The sequence below is a fragment of the Lissotriton helveticus genome, chromosome 6, assembly GCF_964261635.1.
Source record: "Lissotriton helveticus chromosome 6, aLisHel1.1, whole genome shotgun sequence".
NCBI classification, from domain to species: Eukaryota; Metazoa; Chordata; class Amphibia; order Caudata; family Salamandridae; genus Lissotriton; species Lissotriton helveticus.
In genome coordinates, this window is record NC_136067.1 from 16,257,295 (window position 1) to 16,269,603 (window position 12,309).

General features: G+C 47.3%; 1 protein-coding gene across 1 annotated transcript in view; it reads right to left on the minus strand.

Moving 5' to 3' along the window:
* Nucleotides 1-12,309, minus strand: part of LOC144762144 (solute carrier family 22 member 7-like) — a 235,376-nt gene that overhangs the window by 170,179 nt on the left and 52,888 nt on the right. The window contains exons 5-6 of the mRNA XM_078647294.1: nucleotides 10,706-10,874; nucleotides 9,403-9,526 (exon numbers count right to left, since the gene is read on the minus strand). Of these exons, the coding sequence (XP_078503420.1) occupies nucleotides 9,403-9,526; nucleotides 10,706-10,874 (293 nt within the window). The remainder of the gene's footprint in view (nucleotides 1-9,402; nucleotides 9,527-10,705; nucleotides 10,875-12,309) is intronic.

The window sequence follows — 12,309 nt, forward strand, 5'->3', positions numbered from 1 at the left end:
AGGACATTTTTTAGAATTTGGAAAATTATTTGGGCTAACACATCTGAAGCATACACCCTTGGAAACAGTATTACCCACAGCACCCTTCTTAGAATTCATGCCCAGAATTTGAACAGGGTATGAATGTTCCTTTTGCTTCTGTAAGTCTTTGACACACTGCAGTGAATGCTCAACACTCTTTGCTATAATGATGACCTTGGATGGTGTGGGATCATTTTTGGACCACAATTGCTCTTTAATTTTATGAGGATTGCTATGTAACATAAACTGATTCCTAATACACTCTTTTGCAGGAAGATGCTAATTTGCCTAATCCTGTAATAAATTCCTCCACAGATTCATCAAGACCTTGTTTCCCCCTGACAACTCTCGAGGATAATAGAGACTTTCGGCACATAATGGTCCTCCAACTTCTTTACTGCCATCTAAATAGCATTACTCACAGTTTTTCCTTCTGCTCCCCTCGCGGCCCCCGTGACTCTCTGCCCGTTTTTGCCTTCTGTTGCTGTGCTGCCCCTGCATTTCTGTGACCTTTCTGCCTTCTGTGCCACTCGTTTCACCCATATTTTGTGACCTTTCTGCCCTGCGGCTCCACCCCCCTGACTGCCCATTCGCTGCCCCGCCTCCCAGCTGTTCCTCACTCCCACCTCCCCATACATGCCAGACATTGCGCGGTCGCACCGCTGGAGCACGGCAAGTCCGTCTGCGCCTGTCCGCGCCTGGACCGCGCCCAGCGCCAGTACCCTTGGCCCCCTCACCCGCCATGACGACCGCCACCACTAAGACGTCAGCACTCTGCCTGCTCTCAACCCCGGACGGACCTACAACTGCTTTAAGGCCGCCCCGAAACGCACACACTGTCCCTTCACCTGCCGTAACTGCAGCTCCACCAGCCACAGAGCTGACGAACCACCCGCCAAGAAAGACCTCAACCACCTCTGATGCATACTACTGAACACCCACGCAGCACGCAAACACGCCGTCGAGCTCTGGGACCTGCTTAACACAACCTCCCCGAATGTCGCCTTCCTGACAGAGACCTGATTGAACAACTCCTCCGCACCTGACATCGCCATAGCCATGCCAGAAGGCTACAAGATCACCCGCAGAGACCGCACCAACAGAGTCGGTGGAGGAATCGCCATTGTCCACGAGAACAGCATCAAGGTCTCGACTAGCACCGGTGACGCGTTCAGCACCGCCAAACACATGCATTTCCAGATCCACACAGACCCCAACTCCACCCCCAGAGGCACCCTCGTCTACTGACCACCAGGACCCCGCACCCGGTTCAGCGACTCCATCGCCAACTTCATCAGCACACACGCCCTGACCTCCAGGGACTACATCCTGCTCGGAGACCTGAATCTTCACCTTGAGAACAACAACAACTCCACAACCCTGATCAATAACCTCACCAACCTCGGACTGAGACAACTCGTCACAACGCTGACCCACTCCGCTGGCCACATGCTCGACCCCGTCTTCTCCTCAGGCCCGCACCTCTCTGTCAGCCACACCACCGAACTCCTCTGGACCGCTGCATCCACTTCACCTTCCAGAAACCTACCACACACCATCGCACCCAACAGATCCCTGCCGCCGCTGGAGCAAAATTTCCGAAGACCAACTACACGCAAACCTCGCTCTCAGCCCACCCACCGAATGCTCCAACACCAACGTCGCTGCCCACAACCTCAGGCGCTGGATTGAGGACTGCGCCAACACCCTCGGACCACTGAAGAACATAGCGGGTGTTAACTCTAAACTGAAAAGGTTCCGAACTTTCTCTTGTAAGTTGGAACATAGCGGGTGTTAACTCTAAACTGAAAATTAAAGAATGGTCAGATTGGGTTAATAATAACTGTGACATATTGATGCTACAAGAGACCTGGAGTACAACTATACCTATAATGGAGGGATTTTGCTGTTATAACTTAATGGCTTCTCCCTCACCTATGGGTCGCCCCAGTGGGGGTTTATCTATCTGGACTAAAATAAAACCCGGGGTACAAACTAAATTGATCCCTACACAGGGTAAATGTTTTATGGCTATGAAATATACTAACAGGATGAAACTATGCATAATTAATTTTTATAATAATGATTTTGTTACCCGCCCAAATGGACAATTTTTTGATAATATTTAATTTTATTGACGATATTATGGAGGGGCAGAAGCACGGGTCCTTTTAATGGTATTTGCATTGGAGGGGATTTTAATGCCCATATGTACCGCAATAGCCCACTATGTAGAAACGGTGAAGAGCTGAAAAACCATCTAGCCTCCCGTGACTTACTAAATGCAATGGAAATTGCTGGTTCTAGTGCAAACCATATATTAACAACTACCTATATAGGCCAGGGCTGTGCTTCCACGATAGATTATATATTTATCTGTCCTTCATTAAGTGATATAATTTTAAAAGCAGAAGTCATCTGTTCCGCATATAGTGATCACTATCCGCTTAGAATATATTTACACAATCCGCAGTCCACGAAGGATGTATTGAGAGTAGAGACTGGGGCACAAAATCTGGCATTATCTACTGATAGATTAAGATTAATATGGAAAGGGGTGGATAATAAAGATATTTTAGCTAGAGTAATTAAAAAACACCCTAAGATAGTAGAGTCGTGTCTGTCGCACATTAGTTCAGGAAATGATATGGTCGTTGCCTTTGGTAAACTCTGTGAGGCTATTAAAAGAGAATCCTCTAAACCAGCTAGGCCGAATATTGACCATGGCCCTCGCTGGTTTGACTCCTCCTGTTCCAAGGCCAACAGGGACCTGAGGGCGGCCTTAAAAATCAATCCTAGGGATGCTTCACTGGTGAGAGAACTAAGATTAAAATATAAAACCACGCTACGCACTAGATCTGAGGCCCTGGTGATTACCCATTGGGATTCTCTCACACGTACTGCCTCATTAAAAGACACGGCAGGTTTTTGGAGAGAAGTTAAGTCCCTCAGATCTTTTGGTTCAGACATTAAACCAATTAATTGTAATATAACTGGCGAGGCGTGGGTAGAACATTTCTCCCAAATTTATGATATATCAGCCACTTCTCTAGATACTGTCTCCCTACTTAATACTGCTGGACCACTAAACATTTTATTACCCGAGGTCGAGGACGCTATAATTGAGAGCGCTAGTAATAAAGCTCCCGGCCCGGATGGTCTCTCCATTGACCAGATTAAATCCGAAATTAATTTTTGGGCCCCTTTACTATGTAACTTATTTAATAATTTGACTGACAGCTCAATCCCCGAATCCTGGTCGAACAGTGTCATCGTACCGATATTCAAAAAAGGTGACAGGACGGACCCTGCATGTTACCGTCCGATTTCTCTGATCGATAACACGCTAAAAGTGCTTGGAAGGGTAATTTTTAAAAGAATAAGGAATTGGGCTGAGGACAATAATGTTCTACATTGCAGTCAATTGGGATTCAGAAGCCATGTGGGCACTGTTGAACAGTGTCTTAATTTGAATTTGATTATGGCCAAACATATTATTGTTAAAAAGTCCCCGCTTTATTTAGGTTTTATGGATCTGAGTTCCGCGTTTGATTTTGTTAATCGTTCTAGGTTGTGGTCACTTTTGCTTGAATATGGTTTAGATGATTCACTGGTATATTTTCTTTCTTACCTACATAGGGACTTAAAGGCAAGAGTACGTATTAACAACGAGGGCGAATTGTCTGATGATATTTTTATTAGCAGAGGAGTTAGACAGGGCTGCGTACTCGCCCCTCTGCTTTTTATTTTATATATTAATGGGTTGAGCAGCACTTTGGGCAAGATTGCGAAGGATGTACCGATTATAAATGGTTCCCCTATTACTGCCTTACTTTATACGGATGACGCCGTATTAATGGGGCGTACACCTAATGCTTTAAGAACTTTAATTACTGGGTTTGTTGCTTTTATGTCCGATTTGGGTTTAAACACCAATTTTAAAAAATCATTTATTATGAATTGTGGACCTAAAAAGTACAACATTACCTCAATTAAATCAGGTGACAATATTTTAAAATGTACCAGTACCTTCCCCTATTTAGGGTTATTATTTTCTAACACAGGTTCTTGGCAGCAACATGCTGCCTACGCAAGAAATAAGATTGGTAAATCAATTAATTCAATCTTATCTCTCCGACAACCCAAAGTGGCAGATGTTATCACCCCCATGCTCAATATTTATCGAACTCAATGCCAACCAACGGGGACATATGGAGCAGAAGTGTGGGGCTACTGTAACAGCACGCCTCTTCAGCTGGAGGAAAACAGATTCTGTAGGAGAGTGCTGGGGGGAGTTCCCTGCGCCCCCACATTTATTTGCCACAATGAGCTTAGGTTGCCATATATTGTTGATTTTATTAGGTCAAGGCCTGCGCTCTTTTGGATAAAGATATGGTCAAATCCAGCTGCGTCCCTAACACTCAGCATAATATCGGACTGCTTATTATGCGAAAGATCCCATCATATACCTTGGTTAAATGCTGTCGAGAACAGCCTGTTGAGCGTGGGACATGGCTCTCTGTTTAGCTTTCCTAATACCATTGTCCCTGCTCACAAGAACAGTGTAAAACGGGCATTGCTTGACTTATACAAGGAGGAACGGATGAGATCTGAATTTGCCAAATCTGCTGTCATTAAATATTTGCCCTTGACTGATTCAGGTAATGATATTCCAAACAAGCTCTGTAGATACCTGTCAACCACAATAGGAAGATGGAACCGAAGTCTTTTATTCCGGTTCCGGGACGGAAGCATTGTTAACTTACTAAGCTTCCCCCTTGGTTATAACAAAAAATTAGAAGAGTTGGACTGTCCTTGTTCTGAAGGTGGGAAACAAAGTTTGTTGCATTACTTTCTGTTCTGTGGCTATTATAAATTGTATATCCGCCAATATTTAATGCCAATCTTCCGCAAATATAACCTAAGGGATTTTAATCTGGCACTAAGATTTTTGCAAATGTTGTCAACAGATGAAGTTATATATACTGTAAGCTGTTTTATAAAAGTCTGTGTGAGATCAAGGGCAAGTATGGAACATGCATAATGGACTACAGTATTGCGCTATGGAATACACATTGCACTTTACTATTCAGATATAATTTGTACACAAATTAACTATATGTGTGTCTGGATATGTATGATTATTTTAGGGAGTGGATCAATTGAAACCTATGATTATATGTACATGTTTCTTTTATCATGTACTATGTACCTTATGCCATATATGCTGCTCAAACTCAATTGGAAAACCTTGTTTTTAACTTTTATACATGTTTTTTTTATGTGCTTTTAATGTGTTTCATTCTGTATGTACTTTTATGGATGTCCTAAATTCCGAATAAAGATCATTTGAACTTGAACACTGAAGAAACCCCCCCACATAGACACCAGCAAGAGAGCCAGCTGGTTCACTGCAGAACTACTAGAACAAACTCTGGACAGCCACGCAGCACACAAGGACACCGTCCGCAACCACTACCACCTCATCAGGGCTGGCAAGAAGACCTCCTTCAAAGACCGCCTTGACAACAACGTACATGACAGCAAGGAGCTCTTCAACATCGTGAAGGAACTCTCCATCCCCAGCTCCAACACCAACGCCATTCCGCCATCACAAGCCCTGTGCGACTCCCTCGCCACCTTCTTCGACAGCAAGATAGCAGACATCCACGACAGCTTCAACACCCAGACAGCCCCAACAGACAGCAACATAACAGACCCTCCACACACCATCGACCACGTCCCCTTGCTAGCCTGGACCAGCGTGAGCATCGATGACACCATCAAGACCATGAGCACAATCCACTTTGGCTCTCCGTCAGACCCATTCCTGCACCACGTCTTCAACAAAGGAAACAGCTCCATCGCACCCCACAAAAAACGCAAGGCAGACCCAAGAGACCTCAAGAACTTCCGACCCATCTCTCTGCTCCCCTTCTCGGCCAAGGTCATTGAGAAAATCATTAACAGACAGCTAACCCAATACCTCGAAGAGAATAAAATCCTGGACCCTTTCCAGTCAGGGTTCCGCAGCAGCCACAGCACCGAGACTGCCTCATTCCGGCCACCAACAACATCAGGACCCTGCTAGACAACGGGGAGACTGCAGCACTCATCCTCCTAGCCCTCTTTGCCGCCTTCGACACCGTCTGCCACCGCACACTATGCACACGCCTCCACGCCACAGGGATCCGAGACAAGGGTCTGGAATGGAACACCTCCTTCCGCTCCGGCAGATCCCAGAGCGTCCGTCTCCCCGTTCCGTTCCGAAGCCTCCGAGATAATCTGCGGTGTGCCCCAAGGATCCTCCCTCAGCCTGACACTGTTCAACATTTACATGGCCCCGCCTGCACACGTCACCCGACAGCACAACCTCAACATAATCTCCTACACCAACGACACTCAACTGATCCTCTCCCTCACCAAGGACCCCATCACCACCAAAGCCAACCTCCATGAAGGAACGAAGGCGATCGCTGACTGGATGAAGATCAGCCGTCTGAAGCTGAACTCAGACAAGACGTAGGTCCTCATCCTCGGCTTCAACCCGTCAGCCTGGGACGACTCCTGGTGGCCAACGGCACTGGGGGCAGCCCTGACCCCCACGACCACGCGCGCAACCTAGGAATCATCCTCGACTCAACGCTCTCAATGACCGAGCAAGTCAACGCTGTCTCCTCCTCCTGCTTCAACACCCTCCGCATGCTCCGCAAGATCTACAGAAGGATCCCAAGTCTGAGTAATGCAATTACATGTAAGTGATGAAAAGACTCTCCTGCCAATCAAAGCTTTACTTACATAATGCCGTTAAGACAATGGGAAACTGCAGAAATTGACATCCCAGAAAGAGCTCGGAAGACGGCAAACATGGGATAATTGACAGATGCTGCAGCCACCATCTCGAACACCAGTGTGAGCACAGAACACACAAGGAGAGTCCTGCGCCGGCCGTACCTGAAAAAAACACATGAAAACATGGCTTATACACAGCTGGCTCTGATGGGTAAATTATACATTCACAGGTGACATCTAAGTCCATAGAAAGTCCCACAATGAAAAATCCCTATTTAGATGCAGATTTGAATATTTTTGTAGGGAGGATGTATTCACATTCTGCCACTAATGGGAAGCCCTGCCAAGTACCACTCATCACGGATTAGACAAATGCATTTTAGTACTGGTGTCTTCATCACCACACTAAAATGCATTAGTCACATATCGTAGCACCCAGGAACCACCCCACAAGACACTCTGTAGGAAGGGCTGCATTTAAGCAGGGAGTGCACTGTCAGTGAGTGTGCTGTACTGCTTAGAGAGCATTCTCTGTTTCACAATACATCTCAGGTTCTCCTTTGCTTTTATTATTATTATTATTCACTTCACATACCATAAACTCTTCAGTTAGGCATCACAGGGGCCTGAGACTCACCTCCAATCAGCCAGGCTCTCTGAGTGGTCTTCTATCAACACCTTGTCATCAATGACACCATCAAGACCATGAGCACAATCCACTTCGGCTCCCCGTCAGACCCATTCTCGCACCACGTCTTCAACAAAGCAAGCAGCTCCATCGCACCCCACCTACGCAACATCATCAATCTCTCCCTTGAGACCGCGACCTTCCCAGAGAGCTGGAAACACGCCAAGATTAACGCCCTACCCAAAATCCCCAAGGCAGACCCAAGAGACCGCAAGAACTTCCGATCCATCTCTCTGCTCCCCTTCCCGGCCAAGGTCATCGAGAAAATCGTTAACAGACAGCTAACCCGATACCTCGAAGAGAACAGAATCCTGGACCCTTCCCAGTCAGGGTTCTGCAGCAACCACAGCACTGAGACCGCCCTCATCGCCGCCACCGACTACATCAGGACCCTGCTGGACAACGGGAAGACTGCAGCACTCATCCTCCTAGACCTCTCCACCGCCTTCGACACCGTCTGCCACCGCACACTACGCGCACGCCTCCATGATGCAGGGATCCGAGACAAGGTTCTGGAATGGACCACCTCCATCTGTTCCGGCAGAACCCAGAGCGTCCGCCTCCCCCTTTTCTGTTCCGAAGCCTCCAGGACCATCTGCGGCGTACCTCGAGGATCCTCCCTCAGCTCGACACTGTTCAACATTTACATGGCCCCGCTCGTACACGTCGCCCGACAGCACAACCTCAACATAATCTCCTACGCCGACGACACTCAACTGATCCTCTTCCTCACCAAGGACCCCATCACCGCCAAAGCCCACCTCCATGAAGGAATGAAGGCCATCGCCGACTGGATGAAGATCAGCCGTCTGAAGCTGAACTCGGACAAGATGGAGGTCCTCATCCTCGGCTCCAACCCGTCAGCCTGGGACGACTCCTGGTGGGCAACGGCACTGGGGGCAGCCCCGAGCCCCACCGACAACGCACGCAACCTGGGAATTATCCTCAACACTCTCAATGTCCAAACAAGTCAACAACATCTCCTCCTCCTGCTTCAACATCCTCCGCATGCTCCAAGAGATCTACAGATGGATCCCGACAGATACAAGAAAGAGAGTCACCCAGGCCCTCGTCAGCAGCAAACTCGACTACGGAAACGCCCTCCATGCGGGAGCCTCGACCAAGCTCATCAATTGACTACAACGCATCCAAAACACCTCGGCACGACTGATCCTCGATGTACCACAACACGGCCACATCACCCCCCACCTGAGAAACCTGCACTGGCTCCCCGTCAACAAGAGGATATCCTTCAAGCTCCTCATCCACGCACACAAGGCACTCCACAAGACCGGCACAGCCTATCTCAACAGACAGCTCTCTTTCTACACCCCTAACCGCCAGCTATGCTCTGCCAACCTCTCACTCGTCACCGTCCCGCGCATCCGAAGAACAACCACTGGCAGGAGATCCTTCTCCCACCTCGCCGCCAAGACATGGAACACCCTCCGACTGAGCCTACGACAGACCCAAGACCTGCTGACCTTCAGGAGGACACTAAAGACCTGGCTGTTCAATCAGTAGCGGCCCCCACCTCCTCTCCAGCACCTTGAGACCCTTGCGGGTATGTAGTGCGCTTAACAAATGACTGATTGAAAAGGGAGGTGGGACAGTGAGAGAAGGGGAAGAGGCAGAAATAAGAAATAGGTGGGAGAAAAATAAGAAATAGGTGGAAGAGAGAGAGAGAGGGGGGATGGAGTTAGGAGAGAAGATGTGAGGTATTAAATCAAAATAAAAGGGATGTGGGGAGACAAAGAGTAACAGGGGTGAGAACACAAATTGAGTGCAAGGGAAAGGATGAAGGAGGTAATGCTCCAATGCTGGGGTGCATGACTGGTATTGCGTTCAGTCTGTAGCTTTGTTTACATGAGAGTTCTGGTGTGTTACTACACTCCTCTCACCTCAGTGTTGATATTGGAGGACAAGTGTGTCTGGCTGTTCATTGAAGAGCATTGAACCAAGAGGGCGTGAGCTTCCTTCACCTTGCCTTTGGTCAACAGCCACCTCGCAGACTCGGGAAGCCACCTTTAGAAAGAGAGAAGACTGTGTCACAAATAATGTAAGTAGATATCTGTTCGATTTCAAATCTTAGGCACTAGAAGATGAATAAAAGATGAGGAGAAGGACATCGTCAAGTGTTTAGTTTAAGGGGACACAGAACACATTTATCAGAAACTATAAGGAAAGGTAGTAGTGATGGAGAGGGGAATGCATCATGGGTAGATGATGCTGGCACTGATTGTTATGAAACATTGAACACCTTGAACCATCTTCAAAAAGAGACTCATAAACTTAGGGTGTTACATTTAGTGGACGACGCTGTGCTTCCCCCTACCTCACGCAGGCCTGTGGTATAATAGCCCTGGGGTCCGACATGTGTCACACGGCCGGTGTTCCTGTTATCGGTGATACCTGCGAGGACTCGTACCCCTCTGGTCCCTTAGCTGTCCTCTAGGTCTTTTCTTTCCTCTTCTCTGATTCCTTTCTTTTCTTCTCTTCTGTTACCTTTTCTGCTCTGTTGCCTCCTTCTAGGCTCTTGGTTGTAATTCGGACCGCTCTGGTCCGGTAGTTCTATTAGTTCTAGTTCTTGGTCTGCACTCGGCCCTAGGGGCCAGGTTTTATTAGCAGTGACCTTTTGACATGCCCGAAAGATTTCTTTATTTTCAGACGCGGCCGGCCCTATTGGGTTGTAGGCGGAACGCTGTGTATAAGGTTAGGAAGTATCCACGATACTCATGTTATTCTACTGCTTTTCCTCTGACGCGGCCGGCCCCTGTGGGGTTGTAGGCTTATCGCTGTGCATGTGTCACCTTTTTTTGCGTACTCCCAACCTAGGGGGTGAAATAAAAACAGACTTCAAATAAAAAGAGACTCATTTTGAGGACTTATTCCAAACTGTCTGAAAATGTATCAATGACTATTTAAGGTCTTGGTGATGCGGCTTGATTTCTCAGGGTTACACTGGGAACAAACAACACTATGTGTAAGATAACAGCACATGGACATACAAGAGAACAGATTCAGACCATAATCAGGATACCTTGGCAGAGCTTTGTCTAAGACCCCACTGTTAAAATGAGATAGAGGAAAGAGTAGAGCTGTGGTGAGCATAAAATGAGATGAACTAGTAGAGCCATGCATGGGGTCAGACTCTTGGATGGCATAGTGACCGCCAAACACAGATCAGTATTCCACCCCACTTACCATATGCTGATAACGATGAAAATATAAGGGGACGTGGCAGCAATGAGAAGCCACCGCCAGTCCCGGATCAGGTATGCCACTGGGGACAGGAGCATAATTCCAAGAGGCCAAAAATTGCTGGTCACGACCCAGGACTTGGAGCGATGATTCACCTCCACCCACTCCACAGCTGTAAGAAAAGACAAGCTGATTAGATCTGGTTTGATGTTGATCATCTTCATGCATAAGAACTCACATCTGTATCAAGGGATAATACTATTCCCAAGACATTTTGACCATGAAAGGGCTCTACTTCATTGTTGTTTTCCCATCCCTCATCTGCATTGTAGTCAACTTACTCATTATGTACTTCGTTTAGACCATAAACTACTAAACTATTATGTCACGCAACAAACAACGCAATGCAAACTCCAGTACCAGCTTAAATATCATCCTATTACAAAGGTTATTTTACTTTGAAGAGGCAATGGATCTGCTTTGATTTCTACGCTTCACCTCAGATCAACTCAAATCAGAAAATCCTGAGGGGCATATTTTCAAGCCCCCTGCACCACCAGTATGTCACTTTTCGTGAAATACTGGTGGCGCAGGGGGCTCCTCCATATTTCCAAGGAGAGGAAAAGCCATCCTGGGAGACTTTTCCTCTCCTTGCAAATACGACCCATTCACATGCAGGACTTTGCGTTGAAGGGGCGGTCCATGGGTGTTGCTGTGGGTGTTCCCACGCAACACCCATGGAACCAGACACATCTCCAGATTTCCGAGAAATTGTAAATCTGGAGATGCATCTGAATGCTACGCCACCCGAGAGGTGGCGTAGTGAGGCGCAACGAGGGGAAATGTTTTCATTTCTCCTCGTCTTTTCCTCTATCAATGCATGCTGCATTCTACAGCACACATTGAAAGAGGAAAATGCCTGTAGTGGATATTTTTGTGCAGGAAGGTGCACCTTCCTGCACAAAAATAATCTCCCCACGATGCAGGCATCTTTGCACCATGGTGCAAGGGTGCCTGCAACAGCGCATGGTTGCAGTTTGTGCGCCAGTGCAGGGGGAAGCAAAGAGATGCAACATATTCTTGTAAATATGCCATATCCCTGTGCTTCCGAAGTATCTCAGCGTGGCGCAGCCAAAGGGATTGGGCTGCCACACTGTGGCACTTGATTTTAGATCTGCCCCAGAATGAACTAGACACCGTAGGATGAAAACGCTGCCTCCAAGTAGTCGACCAATGGTTGCTGAAAATTCACCTTAGACCTAACTCATCCAAAACATAGATTCTAACATGCAGCGATTAGAACTACCGTGCTATGACCATCTGGCCCAAGGAACTTGGTGTAGCACCAGCTACATTGCCAAATGAGAAACCTAGGCCTGTTCATGATTTTTAGGGGAAACATCCTAAACAACAATGTTTTTATAACGAGTTGCCTAAACAACTAATTCTAAACAACGACAAATTCTAAACCACGTCTACCTAAACCACGACTTCTAAAACCACGACTTACATAAACCACGAGTCTCTCTCCCTCCCACCCCACCCCCTCCCCTCCCCCCTTCCCCCCGACCATACATGCTCATGTCATCCTGCCAGGATGGTTGTGG